The sequence below is a fragment of the Piliocolobus tephrosceles genome, chromosome 11, assembly GCF_002776525.5.
Source record: "Piliocolobus tephrosceles isolate RC106 chromosome 11, ASM277652v3, whole genome shotgun sequence".
NCBI lineage: Eukaryota > Metazoa > Chordata > Mammalia > Primates > Cercopithecidae > Piliocolobus > Piliocolobus tephrosceles.
In genome coordinates this window covers 96,433,826-96,457,482 of record NC_045444.1, presented here as the reverse complement: position 1 = coordinate 96,457,482, position 23,657 = coordinate 96,433,826, and the positions used below count along the sequence as shown (strand labels likewise).

The window sequence follows — 23,657 nt, the reverse complement described above, 5'->3', positions numbered from 1 at the left end:
GTAAGGACATATCCAAGACTGGGTTTTTTTAAAAAGGAAAGAGGTTTGACTCACAGTTCAGCATGGATGGGGAGGCTTCAGGAAACTTACATTCATGGAAGAAGGGGAAGCAAACATGTACTTCTTCACATGGTGGCAGGAAGAAGTACCGAGCAAAGGGGAAAAAGCCCCTTATAATCATACACACAGGGATGATTTTGGAACGTATGTGGTTTTTAAAACATACCATCTGTCATTCAATCAAAGATTAGTAGGCATGGTGAAAAGAACTACATGACCAAAATTCAAAAGGAAAACAGACAATAGAGACAGATACTCAAGTGAGTCTGATACTAGATTTAGCTGGCAAAAACTTTTAAATGATTATTTAAAAGGAATGCCTTTAAATGCATTTTATTTAGAGAATGCCTAAATAATCCTGAACAGAGTGTTAGTAGAAATACGGACATTAAAGCCATTCTGATAAAACCTCAGATGGAAATGAGGAACATGTTATTGGAAACTAGAGGAAAAGTGCTCCTTGTTATAAAGTGGTAAAGAGCTTGGCTAAATTGTGTTCATATAATTCATATGTTAAAAAAAAATAGAGAACAGGTAGATGAAAACACATGATTTCACCAGATAATTAGAATCCTTTTTTAAAAAGAGAATTATATAAACATTCTCAAACTGAAAATACAACATGAGGAACTAATGCCTCACCAGATAAATTTAACTACAAATTAGGTGGAGCAGAAGATAAAATTAGTGTACTGAAAGACTAATTAATAGAAAACACTAAAATGGAAGCACAGAGATAAAGAAAAAATACAGAAAAATAGAGAAATGTATGACTAGATGAAAAAAAATCCATATATGTTATTGGAGCCTAGAAAGAAGGAGAAAGAATAAGGCAGAAGTAACATTTGAAAAATAGTAACATCCCTCAAATAAAGGTCATCTACCCATAAACTCAAGAAGTTCTGTGAACCTCCAAGAGAACAAATACATGGAAATTACATCAAGGCATATGTGATGGTTAATTTTATGTGTCAATTTGACTGGGATAAGGGATGGTCAGATAGGTAGTAAAACAGTATTTCTGTGTGTGTATGTGAGGGTGTTTCCAGAGGAGATTAGCATTTGAATTTTTAGGCTAAATAAAGATTATCTTCATCAATGCAAGTGACCATGATTCAATCTATTGAGGGGATGATTAGAACAAAAAGGTGGAGAAAGGCTGAATTTGCCATCTCTGCTTGAGCTGGTGTATCTTCTCCTGCCCTTGGACATTGGCACTCCTGGTTCTCAGGCCTTTGGACTTGATTGGTCGTTGGTCTCCTGATTTTCAGGCATTTGAACTCAGACTGGGATTTATACCATTAGCTCCTCTGATTCTCAGGCTTTTCGATTCCGAGTTGCACTATCAGTTTTCCTGCAGATGGCAGATGATGGGACTTCTTGACCTACATAATTGTATGTGCCAATTCCTATCATAAATTTTTTTCTTTCTCTCAGTTCTGTTTTTCTGGAAAGTCATGACTAACACAGATTTTGGTACTGAGAAGTGGGAGTGCTGCTGTAATGAATGCCTGAAAATGTGGAAGTAACTTTGGAACTGGGTAATGGATAGAGGCTGGAAGAGTTTCGAGGTGCATGCTAGAAACACCCGTATTGTTGTGACCGGATCTTTAAAAGTGATTCTAATGAGGGCTCAGAAAGAAAAGAGGAGCCTTTTGGAGAAAGCCTCCATCTTCTTAGAGAATGCCTAAATAATCCTGAACAGAATGTTGGTAGACATATGGATGTTAAGGCCATTCAGATAAAACCTCAGATAGAAATGAGGAACATGTTACTGGAAACTCGAAGAAAAGTAATCCTTGTTATAAAGTGGCAAAGAGCTTGGCGAAATTGTATTCATGTTCTAGTGTTTTGTGGAAGGTAGAAATTGCAAGCAATGAAATTGGTTATTTGGCTGAAAAAATCTCTTAGAAAACTGCTGAAGGACTGACCTGGTTCCTCCTTCTGACCGCTGATGATAGAATGCCAGAAGAAATGACTACAAGAGGAATTGTTAATCAAAAAGGAAGCAGAACTTAAAGATCTGGAAAAGTCTTAGCCTATTCATATCGTAAAGAAAGAGAAAGCCAGCTTTGGAGAAAACACTAAGGGTGTGGCCAAGGGGCCTTTTGGTAGAGATTAGTATGGATCAGCCCTCTCTGCAGAAGCCAGGAGATACTCTCCAAGACAACAGAAGACAATAGAAGAATGACCCTGAAGGCAATATAGAGATAATGGAGGCTGCCCCTCCTAGCATAGGACCAGAGTGCAAAATCCCTTGGGGCAAAGAAGTTTCAACTAAGGAGCCACCGGAGCCTGAGACCTCAGCATGCACTGCCCACTAGAACCTTACATTATGGGTTCTGCTCCCCACCACTGGCTTCTCTAAAGTGTGGCTCTGGTGGGCCTGGTATAGTGTAGGCTGTGATGGCCAACCCTGTAGGCGGCACAGGTGGTAGATTTTGGTGGCATCTACAGTCTCTGCCAACACTTAGGGAGCCATGGCTTAGGCTATGCATGGCAAAGCCACTGGTGCATGATTCTAGCCTAGGAGAGCCATAGGCCCCTGACCCCAAGTTAGCTTGAATGACAGACGCAGAATAACCACCTGGAAGAGCCACAAACTTGGGACTCCAGCCAATAGCTGTGGAGATGGGACCATAGCCTACTGAGTCTGGAAGGCAGAGCATCAAGCAGAAGGTTATTCTGGAACCTTCAGGTTTAATGGAATTTTCCCTGTTGGGTTGGTTTGCTCAGAACCTGTCATTTCTTTCTTCTTTCCTATTCCTTTATTTTGGAATAGGAATGTCTATCCTATGCCTTTCCCACCATAGTATTTTGGAAGCACATAACATGTTGGTTTTAGAGGTTCACAGTTGGAAAGCAATCTGCCTCAGGATGAATTGTATATCTTGAGTCTCACCCATATCTGATTTAGATGATATTTAGATGAGATTCTGGACTTTGGATTTTTCAGTTGAGGCTGGAATGAGTTAAGATTTTTGGGCTGCTGGGATGGAATGAAATATTCCGCATGTGAGAAGGACGTGTATTTTGGGGGGCTTGGGTGCAATGCTATAGACTGAATGTGTCTCCCCCAAAACTCATATGTAGAAACCTAATTTCCAATGTGATGTTATTTGGGTAGGGCCTTTGGGAAGTTATTAGGTCATGAAGTCATTAATGGAATTAGTGCCCTTATAAAAGAAACCCCAGAAAGCTCTTCCTTCCATCATGTGAGGTTACAGCCATCTATCAGTGAGAAAGTAGACCCTTGTCAGACACTAAATCTGCCAGCACTTTGATCTAATACTTTTTAGTCCCCAGAACTGTGAGAAGTCAATTTCTATTATTTACCTAGTCTATGGTATTTTGTTATAGCAGTCTGAATGGACCAAGACAGAAATCTTATGGTAAGCCTGCTAAAAAAGTAAAGACACACAGAAAATATTAAAAGCAGCCAGAGCAAAAAAGGCACATTACTTTCAAATGGGGGCAATAAAAAAACCTATAGCTAACTAATCACCAGAAATAATGAGAACCAGAAGAATGAAAGTATCCGTAAAGTACTGGGGAAAAAAAAAAAAAGCCAACCCAAAATTCTGTATCCACAAACATATTAAAAATGGTAAGATGCAAATGTTTCAGACAAGTAAAAACTGAGAGAATTCGGAGAAAGCAAACCTATAGTATGATAATAGCACAGGGAGAATATGATCCCACATGGAAGTAGGGAATTGTACGAAGGCTCTACAAGCAATGAGACAACATAAATATATGGGTGGTATGCATGAATGTTGATGATACAAACAGTAATAGCAGTATATTGTGGGGTCATAAATATATGTAGAATTAAAATGCCTAACAATGATAATGCAAAAACAGGAGAGTAAATGGAGTTCTAATGTCCTAGTATTTTCAGGGAAATGGTAAAAGGAATAATTTGTATTATACTGTAAAGCCAACTGGCTAAGGATGCACATTGTAATCTCTATGGAAACCACTAAAATAAAGTAAAAGAATGAATAAAAATTAAGAGATGGGAAACATTTAAGAAAATATTTGATTAATCCTAAAGCAAAGTAAGAATCAATGAAATATAAAACATGCATACAATATAGAAAGTGAACAAGTCCAGTTACTGGCTCCTTGAAGAGGTTAACAAACTTGATAAACTCCTAGCAGGATTCTTCAAGAATAATCTTACTTTGGTTTGACATTTTAAAACTCGGTTAATGTGGCCGGGTGGGGTGACTCATGCCTGTAATCCCAGCACTTTGTGAGACTGAGGCAGGCTGGATCACTTGAGGTCAGGAGTTCGAGACCAGCCTGGCCAACTGGTGAAGCCCTGTCTCCACTAAAAATACAAAAAGTAACTGGGCACGGTGGTGTGTGCCTGTAATCCCAGCTACTCAGGAGGCTGAGACAGGAGAATCACTTGAACCCGGGAGGCAGAGGTTGCAGTGAGCCAAAATCCTGCCACTGCACTCTAGTCTGAGCAACAGAGCGAGACTCTGTCTCAAAAAAATAAAATAAAATAAAAAATAAAATGTTAATGTAATTTGTCACTTTAATAAACTCATGTTATCATTTTATTAGGTTCAGAAAAAGCATATGATTAAATTCAACATTAACATATTTTTTTCAAGTTCTTTTGGCAAGCTAGGAATATATTCTGATAACCATACCAAAAAAAAAAAAAAAACAAAAAAACAAAAAAAAAAAACCCTGCAATTCATATCATTCTTATTCTGATAAATTAAAAGCATTCCCATTACCATCAGGAACAAAACACAGATATCTCCTTTGATCATTTTTATTCATTATTAAATTGGTGAACCCATCCAGCATGGTTGGAACTCCCTAAAAATAAAACTAGTAGGATCGAAAGAAAACAAATTACACTGTTATTTCCAGCTAGTATGTTTAGATAATCAAAGACTAGAAGAAGCTATATATTATTAGAAAAAGAAAGTTTATAGCAAAGTTATAGAATACTTCAATATATAAAAGTTAATTGTATTTTTAAATCCCTTTTATGATTGAATTAATAAATATTAAAGTTAATTAGGAATACATCTAGCAAAATATTTGTAAAACTTTCGTAGAATTGGAAAATTTTATTTCAAGATAACCTAAATAAACGTAGAGGTATGCCATTATTTATGGATGCTTTCGCTATGATATTCTAATATGGTTTTTCCTTGCAGACTTTGCCTTCAAAAGAAACATTTTTAAACACTACCCAAATGCCTTGCCTGCAATCAGCTTCAACTTGGAGTAGCTATGAACGCAATTCAGAGTCTTACCTATTAAGAGACCATGTATCAGAGTTAGATTCCTCTTTCCATTCTGTTCTATCATTGCCATCAGGTAAGCCTCCTTGTAACAATTTCTAAGTAACGATATTTTCTCTACTGAAATCTAATCCTCTAGATACAGAGAATCTAATATAATCTTATCAATTTTTTTCAGTAGATATTAGAACTAAGCAATGCCTTGATAACTAAATTTGTTATAGAGGAATTAATCTAGTCACATGCACTGTTAATGTTCTATCTGTGTAAGTTGATTCTTTAACTCCTTCTAAACGAACTTGATTTACTTTGGGAAATTACTAGGTTTTTTTCTTGTTAAATTTTGAGCATTTTATTGGTAACACAGCTGTGCTGTTGAAATGTTTCTGAGTAACGGTAAATCAGTGTTCTTTTTCTAACGTACTGTTATACATGGAGGTTTCCCTGCCATAAAATATTTCTCCATTTATAATCTGCATTGAATTTCTCAATGCAGAGGGAAAACTGCATACCTATAAGTATAGTCAACCTCAAGAGTATCTGTATTCTATAACTGAGTAAATGAGGCTTATACATCCTTACATCTCTAAAGTGTTTATTTATTTATTTATTTTGGGACAGGGTCTTGCTACTGTTACCCAGGCTGGAGTACAGTGGTATGATCATGGCTCACTGCAGCCTTGACCTCCTGGGCTCAAGCAATCCTCCCACCTCAGCCTCCCAAGTAGCTGGAACTACTTGGGTGCATGACACCACACCAGCTAATTTTTTAATTTTTTTGTAGAGATGGGGTCTCACTATATTGCCCAGGCTGGTCTTGAACTTCTGGCCTCAAGTGATCCTCCCACCTCAACCTCCCAAAAATGCTAGGATTACTCTAGGTGGTTTTCAATTTTCAGTTCTTGATTTTTGTGGAACCTTTTACACTCTTGTCTATATTGGAACTAAAGTAAATATATAGGGCAGAAAGAAAATATCCCTCACATTGGTTATCTCAGGTTCTTCTCTTTATTGGGGGATATCTCAACTTGGCTTTTGTTCCATTTTCTGCTTATAGTTCTAATGGTCTTTTAAATTCTCAAAATCAAGGGACTGATCCTATTTGTAAAGCTCTGTGTTTTGAACCTGTCCCCCTGCCCTGAATCTCAATTTAGTTTTTATCAGTAGTAGAGTGGCTTCTTAGCTACACCATTACCTTGATTTAAGTTTCTAAGAAGAACTATTTTATTCTATATTTAAGGAAACCTTAATAATATGATGAAATAATCCATATAACAATAATAACAGCACATACTGAGCCGTGTATATATTAAGCACATTACATTTTCTTGTTTAATTCTCACAACTCCATGAGAATAGATATCTTTGTTCTGCTCATCTTACATATGAGAAAACTAAGCTTCATGATATTACTCATCCAAGATTACCTGGCTAATAAATGATGAGCCAGGATTTGAGGTAGTCATTCTCCAGAACCAAACTCCTCACCATTGCTTTACTGCCTGTTTTCTTATTAGCAAATATATTTCTGTGATGACATAACCCTGAGAGCTGGTATAAATACTCTTTATCCTAAGACTCTTATGCCCCCTCTAATAAGATCAGATTGTTTATCTACTATTTCGTTATATCCATTCCTTCTTACATTCAATAAAAATCTCAATGCCTACTATATGTAAGTACTAAATAAATGCTAGGAGTATAAATACAAATAAATCCCTCAAGGTACTTGCATTCCAGTTTAAAACAACTGAAAGGTAAACTAATAAGTACAATAAAAGGCAATGAAATATTTTTACAAAAGCTGACAGGTCACGTGTGGGTATTAAGAAAGGAATATAGACGGAACAACGACCTTTTCTTGTTAGATGATGTTTTCGCACAAATCACAAAGAACAGTGGTAGAATTGGTGATACTCTCCTTGTAATATTGCTTTGGAGAAACAAATGCAACAAACTTATGTTTAGGTAATTGGAAAATATCAGAATCCTGAAATGTTTAAGGAGCATTTTAAAGGAGAATATTTAATTTTTATTCCCATTTTCCTTTTGTCACCTAATTTTCATATGATCATAATACCAAGATTCAAACTCATCTTACATCTGTCCCTTGAGGAACAAATTCCATGAAGATACTCATGAACTAATTTTTGTTTTGCATATTTTTCCACACTTGAGTATGGATCTGCCACTAAGATACATCATTTGAAGAAGAGAGAATTTTTTTGTTTAAAATCCAGACCCAGCCAGGTGGGCACAGTGGTTCATGCCTGTAATCCCAACCCTTTGGGAGGCTGAGGTGGGAGGATTGCTTGAGCTCAAGAATTCAAGACCAGACTGGGGAACACAGTAAGACTTTGTCTCTAAAGAAAAAAAATTTTTTAAATTAGCCAGGCATGGAGGTGTGCACCCGTAGTCTCAGCTACTTGAGAGGCTGAGGTGGGAGGACTGCTTGAGCCCAGGAGGTTGAGAATGTAGTGGGCCAGAATCATGCTACCGCACTCCAGCCTGGGCAACAGAGCCAGCACCTGTCTCAAGAATAAAACAAATTAAAAAATCCAGGCCCTTCCTGGGTCTGTGTTCATTTATGTATTCAAATTAGTTTCCTTACAGTACCTTCTTTCAATAGCCAAATTTTCATTATTAACTGAGTTATAAAATATGTTCTCAAGGAAAAGTTAAGTGTCTCTTAATAAATACTTTTTAAGATGATTTTGTTTTTTCATTCTTGGTTGAAAGAAAAAACCTTTAGTAAATGTGAAGCATAACTACTACATTGCTTAACTCCTCTTTGGTTGTGAGGCTACAGAATACAAACATAGTGAATTGAAAGTCTCCAAGCCTCTATTTAGAAACAAAACTAGGTTGTCAACAGGTTTTAATCTTTATAAAAGTAGATTCATTGTGATATATAATATAGTAAAATAAGGGAATGTGAACTTTGATGTTTTCATAAAAGGTTGCATCTGACTTATAGTGGTTTTCTCCCAAGAAGTTAAAAGTATGTAATTTTTCGGAAATTTCATTATTTCAAATGCAAAGTTTGTAGGGATGGGATGGGAATGGATTTAGCGGGTGTAGGTTTTCTTAAAGACTTCTTGGGTATATTTGTTTCCATTCATCTGTGAATAGTATTTATTAATATTTAGAAGTACTGTTCATCTTATGTACTATTTCAGGAAGTTCATGAAGTTGTTTCTCTGTTACCTTTTTAATTTGTTGGTTAAGTGCACCTAACCAGTAATTTCTAAAATACTGCTACCAACATGCTTGGAAAGAGTATTTTGTCAATTCTGATAGTTGTTACATTTCAAACTTTTGCTTATTTTCTTAAGCTTATGTCCTATTTGCAGAAAGAAAGCAATTTTAATGTTACAATCTGTAATCCTAGTATTACAAAGAGAGGTATATTGAAAATACCTTTTATACTTTATTTTTCCAGATGTGCCTCTTCATTTTCACTTTGAAACACTGTTAAAAAGGACTGAAATAAAAGGCAATCTTGCTGAAAATAAATTTGTAGATGAATATATCATATCTCCATCACCTGGTATGTCACATTTACAGTTCTTGTACTTTATATGCCTTTTTATGTCTTTATACTTACTATTTTTGCATTCTAAGGAAATAAAATTTAACAAAAGAATAAATGAAAATCCTTAATTTTTAATACTCACTTTTTACAAATCATGTACACATAAAATACAAGAACAATCTTAACATAAAATGTGCAATATCTATGGAATGATAATTATGAACTATTACTGATAAATATGATAAAAATTTAAATAAATATGGAGAAACAGTATTTCTGTATGGTAAGATCAATAAAGATATAAATTCTTCCTAATAGTTCATATGATTAATGTAATATAACTTGAAGTTCTCATAGAATTTGTTTAACTTAAAATAATTCTAAAGCACAACGGGAAGACTAAACGGGGGAAAATATAAAAGGAATTACTATAAAAGTTTAGAGAAAATCTAGCCAACCCACAAATGGAAACATAACAAAAATCTATAATAATGTAGATTCTATTTTGCTCCTATTTAAGAAAATACATCAATGAAGTAAACTCTATAGTTGATTATGTATCGGGGAAGAATTGTATATCAGTGGGAAAGTAGAGAACCAATAACATTTCTCATGGAGAAAATATTACTGTTAGTCTTTCTCAGTAGAATTCTTTTACATACTCATTTAATGCTATTAATCAGAATAATTTCTAGTTAATTCCAAGACTTGTACTTAAAACGTTAAAACTACAAAATAAAACTTGTAATTATAACGAAATTATAACGAAATGTTTATGAGTTCTGTGAATGTGGGTGAATTCTATGCTTGGAATCAATTAGAAGAAGAAAGAAAACAACATTATTTTGATTATCCACAAAGTTAAAATCTAAACATCAGAAAAGTCTTATAAATTTAATATAAATTATTTCTATATGAAATAATCTACCTCAAAAACGCAAGTCAAACGAATACCTGTTAGAACTGGGGTCTTATTATAAAATAAATTTATAAAAATCAACAGCTTTTATAAGTACCAATAGTAACTAGATAGCCTATGTAAAGGAATAAAGTATGTTAGACATATTGACAATGAAAATATAAAGTATTTTTCATCAAACTTAACAAGTACCTACATGAGGACTACTTCAAAAGTTTAGTGAGAAACATGAGGACATTCCTAGATGGAGAGAAATATCCTCTTCCTGTCAGAAGACAGTATCATAACTGAAGTTGTCAATTTTCCCCAAATTAATCTACAAGTAGAATATAATCCTAATCAGAATCAGAGGTATTATTGGAACAAAGTTATTCTGAATTTTATCTCAGACAGAAAATGTTGAATAGCCAATTAAATTTTTAGAAGATTAATAGCAGGACTATGAAGTTATAATCATGAAAACATGGTTCTGATAGAAGGCAGATCAAGGGAGCTTACAAAAAATCTAGAGACAGAAGTTGGTATTTCCTACTATGTTGAAAAAATGACTTAGTCAATAAATAATGATGACAACAACAACAAATTCTTATGAAGCATCATTTATATGTCAGCACTGGTTGAAGGGCTTTATATTGCTTATTTAAGTCTGTATAACTCTGTGATGTAGGTATTATTATTCTCCTTGACTAATCTTCCCTAAATTACAGTTGAGTAATAGAAGAGCCAGAATTCAAACCCAAGCAGTCTGGCTTGGAGCTATGCTCTATATAACCAAGTTTCCTTTGTAATCAAAGGCATTAAATAATGACTCTTTGGAAGAATTAAAAAGATCACTAACTCACAAAGTGCATTAAAACAAATTTAAGTTGGATGGACATTAAAATACATTTCAGATGGATTAAAACGTTCAGTGTTAAAAATGAATGTCTTAAAAGAATAACAAGAAAAAGTGTACTTGATGATAATGAAAATAATAATATTAACTGAGCTTATAGTCAGACACTATGCGAAAGTTTACTACTTTTGCCTGTAACATTAATGATTTTAAACATAATCATCAAGTTTGGCACAACTGTAGTAAAAATAGCGCCCTCAAATATCTTGGATATTAAGAATTGATACAAGCCTTTTGGGGAGCTCTGTGAAATGCATTACAAGGCCTTTAAACTATGTATTTTTTTATAAGTTCAGTGTGGCTTAAAAACTCCCTTGTTTACTTTTGCACCTCTTCCCCATAAATGTTTACTGACTGTTAACCCTATATTCTGACCCAATTATTCCATTTCCAAGAATCTAGTCTAATCCTAAATATGAAACCTTTATTCACAACTATATTCATCTTCTCATGTTTTTGTGATAATGAAAAGTTAGCGACAACTTGAAGAGCACAATAGGGATATGGTTAAATATACTACAGTGGAATATACAGCCTTAAAAAATATCTTAAACGTTCATATAAGGATGGAAACATACTCATCAAAGAATGTTGTGATATAAAAGGATGAAAATATTTTACTTCTGTGTCTGGTACAATTATAGCCATGTAGAAATATTTATTCTTGTATCAACCAAATGCAATGTGTGGACCTTACTGAGATTGATTTCAATAAACCTGCTGTTTATATACACACACATAATTTTTGAAACGAGAAATTTGAACACGGACCAGCTGTTAGATATTAATGAATTATTGTTAATTTTGCTACTTGTAATAATGCACTGTGGTTACATAAACCCAGATGCACTTTTTCAGTTTGTTAGAGATTCACACTAACATATATATAGATGAAAAGATATGTCTGGGATTTGCTTTTGAATACTCTAGCAAAAATGTTGGTGGGAGAGATGAAACAAGATTCGTTGTAAGTTGTTCACTGCTGAGACTGAAGGATAGGTATATAGGAGTTCATTATTCTAGTTTCCTTTTGTGTTTATCTGAAATTTTTCCACAGCAAAAATTAAAGAGAAAAAAGATGAAGGCACCAAGGATGAAAAACAATTATCTATGCTAAGGGGAAAAAGCCTAAAATACAGAAAAATATAAGTAATATGTGCAGTTACCTTTTAATGATGCGAGTTCACTTGCTGGAATTTGTCCTAAGACTAGATTTTTTCAAAAGGGAAAAAAATGTATCCATGAAGATGATTATTTTAAGAATGTCTTTAATAGCATTATCATTATGATGGTAAGTATCATGGTCAACAGCTAGGAAATAGCTAAAGAACATTGTTTCTAATCAGAGGAATGTTATACAGCCATCTGAAAAAATAAGAGTGATAAAAATATAAGTATACATTTAAAATTATGATTTCATATTTGATATACATATGAAATATAAAACATGTATTATTGACTGAAAGAGTATTCAAATATGAAAATATATGCTATTAGAGATTAATTATGTTCCTTTTAATGTTGTTCTACTATTTGATTTAAAAAAATAAGGCAGGTCGGGCACGGTGGCCCACACCTGTAATCCCAGCAGTTAGGGAGGCTGAGGCAGGAGGATCACTTGGGCCCAGAGTTCAAGACCAGCCTGGGAAATATAGTGAAACCCCATCTCCACAAAAAATACAAAAATTAGCTGGGCATGGTGGTGTGCCCCTGTGGTCCTAGCTACTTGGGAGGCTGAGGCAGGAGGATGACTCAAGCCTGGGAGGTTGAGGCTCCCACTGAGCCATAATTACACCACTGCACCCCAGGATGGGTGACAAAATGAGACCCTGTTTCTAAAAAAAATAAAGAACAAAAAATAAGGCAGTTAAACGTCTTAGGCACACAATTAAGGGGAATGCATGAATAATGTAATGAGAAATTTCATCCTATATATCTGTCTTAAATAGCTGGTCATTAATTTTTCTTTTGCTGCTAGTGATTAGAGTTCAGCATTTACTAAGCACTTAGTGCCAGGCAGACTATTAAGTGCTGAAGAATCAAAGGTGAATTATAGGAAGTCAAAATTGTAATGGAGGAAGACACAAATAACTGTTATATAGTATAATGGGGATAAACACATTTGAAGGCTGAGTGTGGTGGCTCATGCTTGTAATCCCAGCACTTTGGGAGGCTGAGGTAGGGGGATTGCTTGAGCCCAGGAGTTCAAGACCAGCCTGGGCAACATGGCAAAACCCTGTCTACAAAAAATATAAAAATTAGGCAGGCATGGTGGTGCATGCCTGTGGTACCAGTGACTTAGGAGGCTAAGGCAGGATTGCTTGAGCCCAGGAACTCGAGGCTGCAATGAGCAATGATCACACCACTGCACTCCAGCTTGGGTGACAGAGTGAGACTCTATCTTAAAAAGAAATTATGTAAGATATAAATAAGAAGGAGTATGTAACTCCGCTTAGAAGGCAGAAAAAGAGAAGTTAAGGGAGATGAGAAATGGGCAAGGAGAGGAACTCTAGAAAGACGGTGATGCCAAGTGCAGCTTCAACTACTGAATTGGAATTTACAGAGAAAGAAGGATGAAGTGTTCCCGATTAGTGCTTTTCAAACTTTAAAAATGTAAACAAGTTACTTTGGGGATATTGTTAGAATGCAGATTCTGATTTAATAAATCTGGAATGGGACCTGAAATTCTGCATTTCTAACGAGGTCCCAAGTGATTCAGATGCTGTTGGCCCATACTGAGTAACAAGTCTTTAAAGAACAAAAACAAACATATGTCTTGTCATGGAGAAATGACACAGTATGATATATTCAAATATCTATAAATAAGGACAAGTGCAGTGGCTCATGCCTGTAATCCTACCACTTTGGGAGGCTGAGGCGGATGGATCACCTGAGATCAGGAGTTTAAGACCAGCCTGGGCAACATAGTGAAACCCCATCTGTACTAAAAATACAAAGACTAGCCAAGGGTGGTGGTGCACGCCTGTGGTCCCAGCTACTTGGGAGGCTGAGGCATGAGAATCACTTGAACTCAGGAGACGGAGGTGCAGTGAGCTGAGATGGCACCATTGCACTCCGGCCTGGGCAACAGAGCAAGACTTCATCTCAAAACAAACAACAAATATCTATAAATAACTTGGCATTCCGGTAGAGCAAATTGCGTGAAGGCAGTAGACAGATCTTTGCTTGGATTTATCCTGTATGGTCCATTAGATTTGGCAGTTTACAATGGAATTGCTGATTTCAGGCAACAAGCAGAGAAAAGCCAAACTGTAGTGGGATGAAGAGTGAATGATGACTAGTTTAATCATGAGGAGTACGAGACAAAACCAATTTAAGAGTTTATACTTATCAAAATATTCAAAGTTATGAAAGTTATGGAAGACAGTGGAACTGTTTCAGATATAATAAGACCTTAATGAGATCTGACAACTGCAATGCCATCTGCAATGAATAGTTGAAATTATCTGCAAGTAACATTAGAGAGATATTGGTGAAATCTGAATAAAGTCTATAGATTAGCTAATGGCACTGAACTGCATGGCTACATAAGAAAATGTCCTTTGTTTTCAGAAATGCATTGATGTTTTTAGGGCTAAAGGGGCATCATGTCAGCAACTAAATTTCATTTGTGGTCTGAAAGGAGGAGGTAAAGCAAATGTGATACGATGTTAACATTTGGGGGATTTCAGGAAAGGGTATACAGAAATTTGTTCTATTTCAAGTTCTCTGTAATTCTGAAATTATGTCTCAGATAGATGGAAGAGGAGGAACAATAGCACCATAACCCACACAAGCCAGCCAGAAACATAAAGCTCAGTTTTTGTCGCCTACACTTCCTCCTGTCTAAACCAATTGCCAAGTTGTCAATATGATGTTTCCTTTCTTGCCTTCGACTGCTCTCACAGTCCACCATGATCTCTTATCTATACTTCTGAAATAGACTTTTAATCCGTGTTTCCCCTTTAATCACTGTAGGCAGTGATCTCTTCAAAATGCAAATCTAATGTCACACCTGCTCCCCACACCATCCCGTTAAAACATTCGAGAAGGAGTATTCTTAACACCTTAAAGCCCTATCTACATAGACTGGCCCCTCCCTCATGATTCTTTCTCACCATGCTTCCTTACTCTACACTACATAGCTGTTCAGTTCCCAAATTTGTCCTGCTCCCTTGGGCCACTGCACATGCTATTCTCCTCCTTCCCCTAGCTATCAGCTATTTCTGTTCATATTTAAAATCTATGACTTCATCTGGGGAAGCCTTTCCCAGAGCTCTTACTAGTACTCTTATACATTCTCAGTAACATCATGTAGTTTCACAACTGAAATGCATATTTTTCTATCACGTTACGATTGCATTCCTTGAAATAACACCTGTAAACTACAAGGGCTGCTACAAATCCTAGTTTTGCTTACCTAGGGTTTAGAATAGTGCTTGCCATGTAGTTGGATCTCTGTAAAGTTGTTGGATGAATAAAAGGGAAGGAAGTAAAGACACGATATATGAGAAATGCTATCAAAGTGTGATCTTAGGATGAACCCCAAGAGAGGATTGGGAGAGCAAGAACTGAAAGGCTGGGAGGTTTATCAATAGAACAGGTGAAGAGGATGTGTAGAATTGTCATACATTTCCTACTGTTTCAAGGGTCCATGAAAATCTTACAAGACAATAATGAATTAGAAGGAAAATGATAAATGTGAAGAAAACATTTGAATACAATTTAATTTAAAAATCAACTTCTGTGAAAGTTAAGATTCCCTCACAAAGTTTGATGTTTTCAGAAGAGTGGAGAACTGCTTGTAGAAAATAAGAGAAACGTTAATTGTCTACAGTTTGCTTAAATGCTACAGCAAAATGTTATTAAAAGAATGGACACTTTTAATACCTACATACATTTTAACATATACATTTTAAAATCCACCTCTCACAATTCTAGTTACCATTTTAGTAAGTTTAGATTACTCCTGCCATGCTGTTTTCTTGTATTAATAACTTTCAGGGTATCATCATCTGTGATGCATGCACTTACGATTTAACTTTCATTTGCTGTTTGACATTCAGGTGCATCGTTGAAATCTTAGGGTGTAATATTGATTCTGGAAAACACTTTAATAATCCTTTCTTCAACTATTCCCTCCTTTTCATTCTCTCTAGTCTCATCTGTTACCCCATTCTGGTCTTTTTCCCTCCATATTTTCTATCACTCTATTCCATCAAGATATGGAATTCCTCTTCCAGACCTTGATTTTGATTTTCAGCTTGATTTTGATTGTTACTTAGCCTAGTGATGATTTTAACATTTGAACAATTACATTTTCTATTTCTGACACTTCTCCAGAGGGACTCTTACCTGTTTCTGTTGGCAATATTAACTGTTGAAATTGAGTTGCTAATATGTATTCCATGAATGCTCCATTATTTCTTGAGATGGTTCTTCCACTTGTGGTTTGTACCTGTTTTTTGATTTAGTGTCGGTATTCAGATTTTTGGAGTTTTCTATACTCATCATTGAAGCTATGATACTCAGTTAAAACTGTTCTACCACTGCTGTTTATGGGACACTTCTGATGGGAAGGGAATTTATACTACATTTGAAATTTTCACACTAATTTGGGGATGGGCCAGACATTTCAAAGCGGGGCACTTTGGCATTGCCTTATCTCTCCAACCATTCATTTATCTGCCTAAAGCTGATTTTGTTCGTCTGACTGAGATATTGACATGTGCAGTCAATATCTAGATAGTTGTCCTGCTTCCAATTTTCCTTTCTTGTGAGTCTAGACCACCTTTGGTGGCATCGCACCTCTTTGTGGCAGTACTTCACTCTGTGCTTCTGCTCTGGGTTTCCTCTTCAAATTCCATATAGTATTAGTCTTTCAGAGATTCCTCAGAAATTCTGCCTTAGAAGTTCCACTTTTTGCTTGCAAATATGGATTTATATGTGCATATCTGTGCATATACCTATGTAAAAAGTATTTGTCTATCATATTTAGGGTCATTTGCCATCTTGAAACCAGACGCTCCTTGTCAGCTGGTAGGCCATGCCCTTTTATTTCAATAGTGTGAGTTTGGCACTTCAGCTTACATATTTCTTTTTCCACTCCTTTCCACATCTCCAAACCTTTCAAAAAAGGAAGCCAATTTGGTTATTAGACCAAGGCTGGAAATAAGGGGGTTCAGATATACAATCATGGTAACGCTAACATTGACTGAACACTTATCACGTCAGATGCTTTTACTTACTGCTACAGGAATAAACTCAAGTGATCATTATAAACCCAAGGTCGCTATTATTCCTATTTTACAGATGATGCAACTAAGGCATCAGAGATGTTAAATGATTCAGGTTCTTGCTCGCACAGTCTAGTCTGACCATGTTGAATCTTACTTGGTCCCAAATGATTTCCAGATTTAGGGTAAGCAAGAACTTAAAGATTCTGACGATCGCCAGGATTTATGTATCTGAGCCAATCCTCATTCTATAAAGTTTCTGTAATTTGGAAGACTTTGAGAACAGATCATCTTTCCTTTTCATTCCCCTGAAAAAAATGAAGAAAATACAAGAAACTGGAAATTCCTGGGGATGTTTTTAGTTGGAGTTGTCTGTCTTGGTATTTAAGGTTATATTTATCTGTAATTTTGAAATGGTATCTTAAAATTCTGCAGTTACAAATAAAAACAGATTAACATGTTCACTGTGTTAAGGAACTAAAACCTAAAATTTCCTTTTCATTTGTTTTAGTACATAGTACTTCTCTGAATCAATGGAGAAATGGATATTCACCTATATGTAAGCCCGAAGTAAGGTCAGAATCTTCTGCCCAACTGTTACAGGGAAGAAAGAAAAGACATTTGAGTGAAACAGCATTAGGTAGGTTAAAGTGAGGATATAAGCAGTAGTGATGTTAAAAATAAAAAATTCTGATTTTAAAATAACCTGTCTCATGGGAGTTTATAATCCAGAACAGCCACTAATTACATAAAACATCTATGACTCTACAAACATGAAAGAGCATATTCGTAGTTAATTTAGAATTATTTGTGGACTGGTATCTACCCACTTTATGGCAATTATTTCCCTCCTATTTCCCTGCCTAGTTGTCTTCTACCAGTCACTCCTTGGATGGGATTTAATCTTCAAAGTTGTGTTCTAGGCTCAAAATAGGCTAGTGTAAAGTTGCCTTACAGAAACTGTTAACCATTTATGGTACCTACTGTGGAGATGTTGATGCACTGCAGATTCCTCAGGATTTTGAGAAAGTGAACAAGCCTCAAGTGAAATGCTAAACTACCTTGTTCAGTTCTCCTTACGAGCCTGTAGAGTTCCAAGATGATCAAGAGATACCTTTGGAAACTAGAACTCTTCTAGTAATACAAAGGGATTTATTTTGGAGATTTGGGACAAGATAGTTGCCACAGTTAATTGCAAATGATAAAAAAATAAAAATTAACTGGCAAGATAAATTAGAAACTAATTACACCCAAGATGTACTAATTATACAGAATGGATTTAATCTGTTTATCTCTGGTGTCTTCAGATATCCCACGATAAAAGACCTACCTAGTCACTACCTGGTAACTATCTGATCAGCTACAGTGTAGCAAAAAGTAAACACATTCCCACACATGTTCAGAGCTGGTTTCATTACGCTCTTTAGTGTCTCACTCTAAGAACAACCAAGGATCACCTAGCTTTTGAGGCAACTTTCATATATGCATAACAAAACATAACTAAGCTTTAAAAAAAAAATCTAATAAGATGCAACATGAAGTATACATTACCTAAGGTATAAAATGTTTCTCTTAAACTGACTGATACTTTAGCTCTAACTTCAAGTTTGATGTACATACAGGAATAAAACAAAGAAATGTCATACTACACAGAAATAACTAGATAATTCCAAAAGGATAGGACATCTGGTCCAGCCTGTCAAGTCAATGTAATGAAAAATGATTTATTCTGGACTATAAGAAACCTAGGAGACAATGGCCAATTTTAACATGTAGATCCTTATCTGAAGAAACTAGCTATAAAGGACGTTTGTTAACAAATGGAGAAATGTAAATATGGACTGGGTATTAGATTTTATATTATACAGGAAAATATTCTCATTTTAAAAGATCTGTACTAAAATAAGGGCAATAAGTAAATGCATACATACATATATTTACTGTACACACACACACAACAGGGAACCAAAACAGGGAAAAAAAGGAACTTGGAAGAAATACAGAAAATACTAATAGAAGTAAACTTCTAATCAGTATCCTGAGAGAAATGAGAAATTTCATCTACGAAACAAGAACAGGATGCTATTTAAAAAAAGAGTACTAGAGAACAAGTACTGTTGGAAATATGTATTTTAATAGAATTTTTTCAAAAAATTAAGAGTGTTCAGAAGACCAAGGACAGACACCTCACAGAAACTAGAATAAAAAGTCAAATATGAAAAATGAGACTAGATAAGAAAACTAAGATAGTTCTGGTGGTTCAACCACAAATAGGAGTCACAGGAAACAAGAATAAAGGGATGAGATGAAGGATTATTCAGGGAATAATATGAAATATATTGGATAAAAACTGCCAAAACCCCAGAAAATGGAGATAACTTATGGCATGACTGTAAGACTTCTCTTTTTTCTTTTCCTTTTTTGTTTTCTAATACACGAATTAAAAAAACAAAACAAAAACAAAAAACAAGGAATCACCTGTCATCTAATTAGGAAAGTAATTCTAATTATACCTATTAGTCATGTTTAATGTGTGATATTCAATGGCTCTTTCCATGGCAGGAGAAAGAATTAAACTTGAAGAATCTGATTTTCAACACACAGAATCAGGATCCCATAGCAATTTTACAGCTGTTTCTAATGTCAACGTTTTATCAAGAATCCAGAATTCATCATCACGAGTAGGTTTTTCTCTATGTTGAACTCTAAAATTGCTTTAAAAATAAAAACACCTGATTTTGAAAATAATTTATATTTTGCTAATCTATAACAGCCTTATTTACTAGCACATATTAACAGACATTTATAACTATCTTGTTAGAAAATAAATTTGATTTATACAACTATGAAGCTAAAAGTTCATTAATATTTGGTTATAGCTTCTTTTTATGTGTTAAAAATTTGGATTATCATGATCATCTCTATTCCTTATGAAGCTAAATAAAATCTTACTAATGAGAATTCAGGACTTGTCTTGTTCTTATCCTGCTTTTATGGTTCTCTGGCCAGGGTACAGAGAGGTCAAAAGCTGGGAGTGTTTAGAAATGAACAGTCTGAAGCTCAGGAACCAGGAATGCATAAATGAAGAGTATACTGAAGGGCTGACCAAAAATTTTTCACTGCCTTTCCTAATAAAAAGTGGGTTACTGATCATTTCATTGACATTTAGGGTGATGTATGTTAGTCTTTTCTGATAAAGAGTTTTGCATTTAAGACATTTTTTTTATGGTCGTAAAAATAAGCTTGTATGCTTGCACACATAAATACATTACACGTCTACCAAGAGATTGTTCTGATTTACAAAATACAGAAATATTTTCTTACTTGGTTTTCTTAACATGTTTTAGACTTTATAACAATGTATTTACAAAAATTATGTAACGTGTACTGCCATATTTATATAACTGATGAAAGGAGGGTATCATTACAAGTAACTAGACAGTACTACAAATCTACTGTAATCCTGCTTTGCAGAATACTGCACGACGGAGATTGAGAAGTGAGAGCTCTTATGACATAGATAACATTGTGATTCCCATGTCATTAGTAGCCCCAGCTAAATTAGAGAAACTCCAATATAAGGAAATACTTACTCCAAGGTACGTATACTCACATCTTCATATTTTTCCTTCTTCCTTCCTTCCTTAATAAACTTAAATTTTCAAAGTGAAGTTCGAATTTTAATTAAAGGAGGATCCTTCTCCCAGTTCTTTCATAGCCATGGAGGGGAAACGATGAGAAAAAAAAAATTACTCATGCCTTTAGAAAAAGTTATATAGTATCACAGTTTATTTCTGAGTTTTTATTAAGATTTGGGAATTCCCAGACTACTTTAGCATTCTTAGTCTTTATTATTCAATGTCATTTAGTTATCTACTATGTATATGACACTAAAAGGCACTTTAGTGACATAAAAGCTATAGCAACAAATAATCCTTGCCCTTAAAGATACAGGTGTGACATAAGTTGCAAAGAGTTCTGCCTTTTCATGGGGTATTCACACTGTAAGACAGTAATACCTGTGACCAAAAAAAAAAAAACAAAAACAAAAAAACTGTGATGTATTGCCAAGTCAGCAATAAACACATTCAAAAGATGAGTGGGAAGGTCTGGGAAGTCACCCATGAAGGAATGGGAACGTGGAGAGGGTATTTACATAGCGATACCACAACAAAGGCACAGGACAAGTGTGTAAGGTTTAGCCAGATACTGTTTTGTGCAGGTTGATAATGGGAGGCTAGAAACAAAGTTAGGTCCAGATTGTGGAGGTCCCTGAATGCCATATGCAGATCTGCTCCCTACTGGCAGTAAAGTTAGCCCAACTTTTTAGAAATGATGAGTGCAGTTTCTTAAGAATGACACCAGAAAGTATATGAAAGAATATGAAAGAAAGAATATGACACCAGAAAGTAGAGACAGAAAAGGTTGCAAACAGAGACAGGTGAGTGACAATTTCAATTAATTGTTATACATCTCTATTCTAATTTCATAATTTCTTTTATTCATAATTACCTTGAGGTATCAAGAACTCTAATATTCTATAAGAGTTCTACCATGAGAACTCCTATAATCTGTGGATACTTGTTGCATAAGTAATGAATAACATTTGTGGCTATGATGTTCTATAGCAAAAATATATTTCAACTTGCAATGGTAGGCTGGAGCTAGCCGGCTGAGTAGATGGTTAAATATAGAAGACTTCTGTGAGCCAGTTATTAAACTACTGATGACTCAAAAGGGGCTATGGTAGGTGTTTTCACACCAAAGAAACTGGCAAACATACAAACCAGGTTTTTTTTCCTTCTGTTACTTTTTGGCCAGGCCAGGTTTATCAACATACCACTAACTTCAGTCAGTACATAATTATTATGTATAAAATGCAGCTATACAGAACAGACTATTCACCATAAAGCCAAAAGGCAAGCAAGTCTCATTTTCTCTTTTATCCTTTACTCAATAATACAAATATTTTCTTTTAAAAAAATGAATTATTAAAATACAACAATTTGAACCATGGAAGTGCCAAGGAAAGAAAATACTAATACATTTAGCTGTGCTTAGAGTATAAAATTGCCACATTTAGATAAATAAAAGCTGTTTAAAATTGGTTTTTATCTTCAACAGCTGGAGGATGGTTGTTCTTCAGCCTTTGGATGAATATAATTTAGGTGAAGAAGAGGTAAGCTGCCTTTCATTTAATGGGATAATTATACATTATGTGTAATGAAACCTGCTTACTTTGATATTCAGGGAACTAAAGGAATATAGAAACCCTTTAACTTACACTGATTTTTTTTTTCTTTTCACTTATGAAAAGGAAGTTCTTTTAAAAGAATATTCGAAAAATGTTTTGTACAAATTTGACTACCAGCATTATACACAAATACACAATAATTTAAAAAGCCAAAAAAAAAAAAGTAGCATTTGTTTATGAGTTTTTGAGATACTGAATTTACATGAATATCCACATTCATTGTCAGTATTATATTTTTCTGCATGAGATTAGTCTCACTCATTATTTTAAAGTTTAAATGCCATTTTCAGAATCTTAGGGCCAATTGCTCTTCAGTTTGGAAAATTTTGGACTTTAAAAAAGTAACATGGTATATACGTCATGTAATACCTGTAGAGTCTAGGGTGTAAGAGGAAACAGACATTAATGTTTCTGTAGTGAAATATTCATAATTGAGTTGGATAAACACTAAAAATAGCCTCACATCATTACAGATCAGGCTATGTCACCAAATGAATTCTGAAAAATTTGTTTTTGCAGATTTTTGGATTTTGGAATTGCAGGTAAGGGGTTGTGAATATGTACGGATAAAATTTTATCAAGATAAGATTATAGGGAAAAATACTTTATAACCAAACTAATTCCAAAGTGATGGTCTCTAGAAGACACTGTTGAAGACACTTAACAATCTTTCTATGTCCAGTGGTCATGTTTTTCAACTACCAAAATTTACCTTTTAATGCCCTTTCCTCTTCTAATGTATTCTTCCTCATTTCTCAATGATCCCAGCCAAGAAACCCAAATTCTTAAATACCATAACCAAGGTAGTATGCCAGGTTCGAAACCTAGATAAGTCATTCATTAAATTAATTCTGATTTAAGCTAGTTTTATGCTTTTCTTTGATATTAACATCTCAGAATAATAGTGTGTCCTCCACAATCCATAAAAGCTCTTGAATGAACAATAAGACTACTGGTACTAAGCTATGGCAAATGGAAAGCACTATGAACTCATTTGTAGTCTACCGAAGTCTTCAAATATGAACCAATAGTAAACAAGTATTTTTAAGTTTTTTGAGGTGGGAGGATCGCTTGAGCCCAGAAGTTCGAGGCTGCAGTGAGCTATGATTGCACGACTGCACTCACTACAGCCTGGGCAACAGAGACCCGTGTCTAAAAATAACAATAATAAAATAATTTTAAAACATTTTTGACTCCCCTTTTATAGGAATTTGAAGTTCATCTGATAACATTTGTTCTCTCAACTTACAGAGATAGCATTTTAGTTTGCTTCCTACTGTTTTCTACATGAGAAATTCTTTGAAACCTTGAAACTCGATCTTGTATTTCTTTTTTGGGACCAGCGTCTCACCCTGTCACCCAGGCTGGAGTGCAGTGGCACGATCTTGGCTCACTGCAACATCCGCCTTCTGGGTTCAAGCAATTCTCTGCCTCAGCCTCCCAAGTAGCTGTGATTTCAGGCACCCACCACCACGCCCAGCT

The 23,657-nt window shown here is 35.0% G+C and overlaps 1 protein-coding gene and 1 long non-coding RNA gene across 11 annotated transcripts in view; one reads left to right on the top strand and one right to left on the bottom strand.

The window, feature by feature from the left end:
- Window positions 1–23,657, top strand: part of KANSL1L (KAT8 regulatory NSL complex subunit 1 like) — a 138,467-nt gene that overhangs the window by 111,747 nt on the left and 3,063 nt on the right. For 7 of the 9 annotated variants that reach the window (XM_023220043.2, XM_023220057.2, XM_023220051.2 and 4 more), the window contains exons 7-12: window positions 5,250–5,412; window positions 8,779–8,886; window positions 17,433–17,561; window positions 19,484–19,602; window positions 20,396–20,520; window positions 22,046–22,100. In XM_023220043.2, the coding sequence (XP_023075811.1) occupies window positions 5,250–5,412; window positions 8,779–8,886; window positions 17,433–17,561; window positions 19,484–19,602; window positions 20,396–20,520; window positions 22,046–22,100 (699 nt within the window). The remainder of the gene's footprint in view (window positions 1–5,249; window positions 5,413–8,778; window positions 8,887–17,432; window positions 17,562–19,483; window positions 19,603–20,395; window positions 20,521–22,045; window positions 22,101–23,657) is intronic. The other 2 variants (XM_023220076.2, XM_023220069.1) reach the window with 1 other exon arrangement.
- On the bottom strand, window positions 13,703–23,590 carry LOC111547983. Of its 2 annotated transcripts, none has more exons than XR_002733288.2 (3): window positions 20,515–23,590; window positions 17,475–17,515; window positions 13,703–16,811 (listed from the first exon to the last, which is right to left on the bottom strand). It is a non-coding gene; the product is annotated as an uncharacterized LOC111547983 (long non-coding RNA). The 2 variants fall into 2 exon arrangements; XR_002733290.2 differs by having other exon boundaries at window positions 20,535–23,590.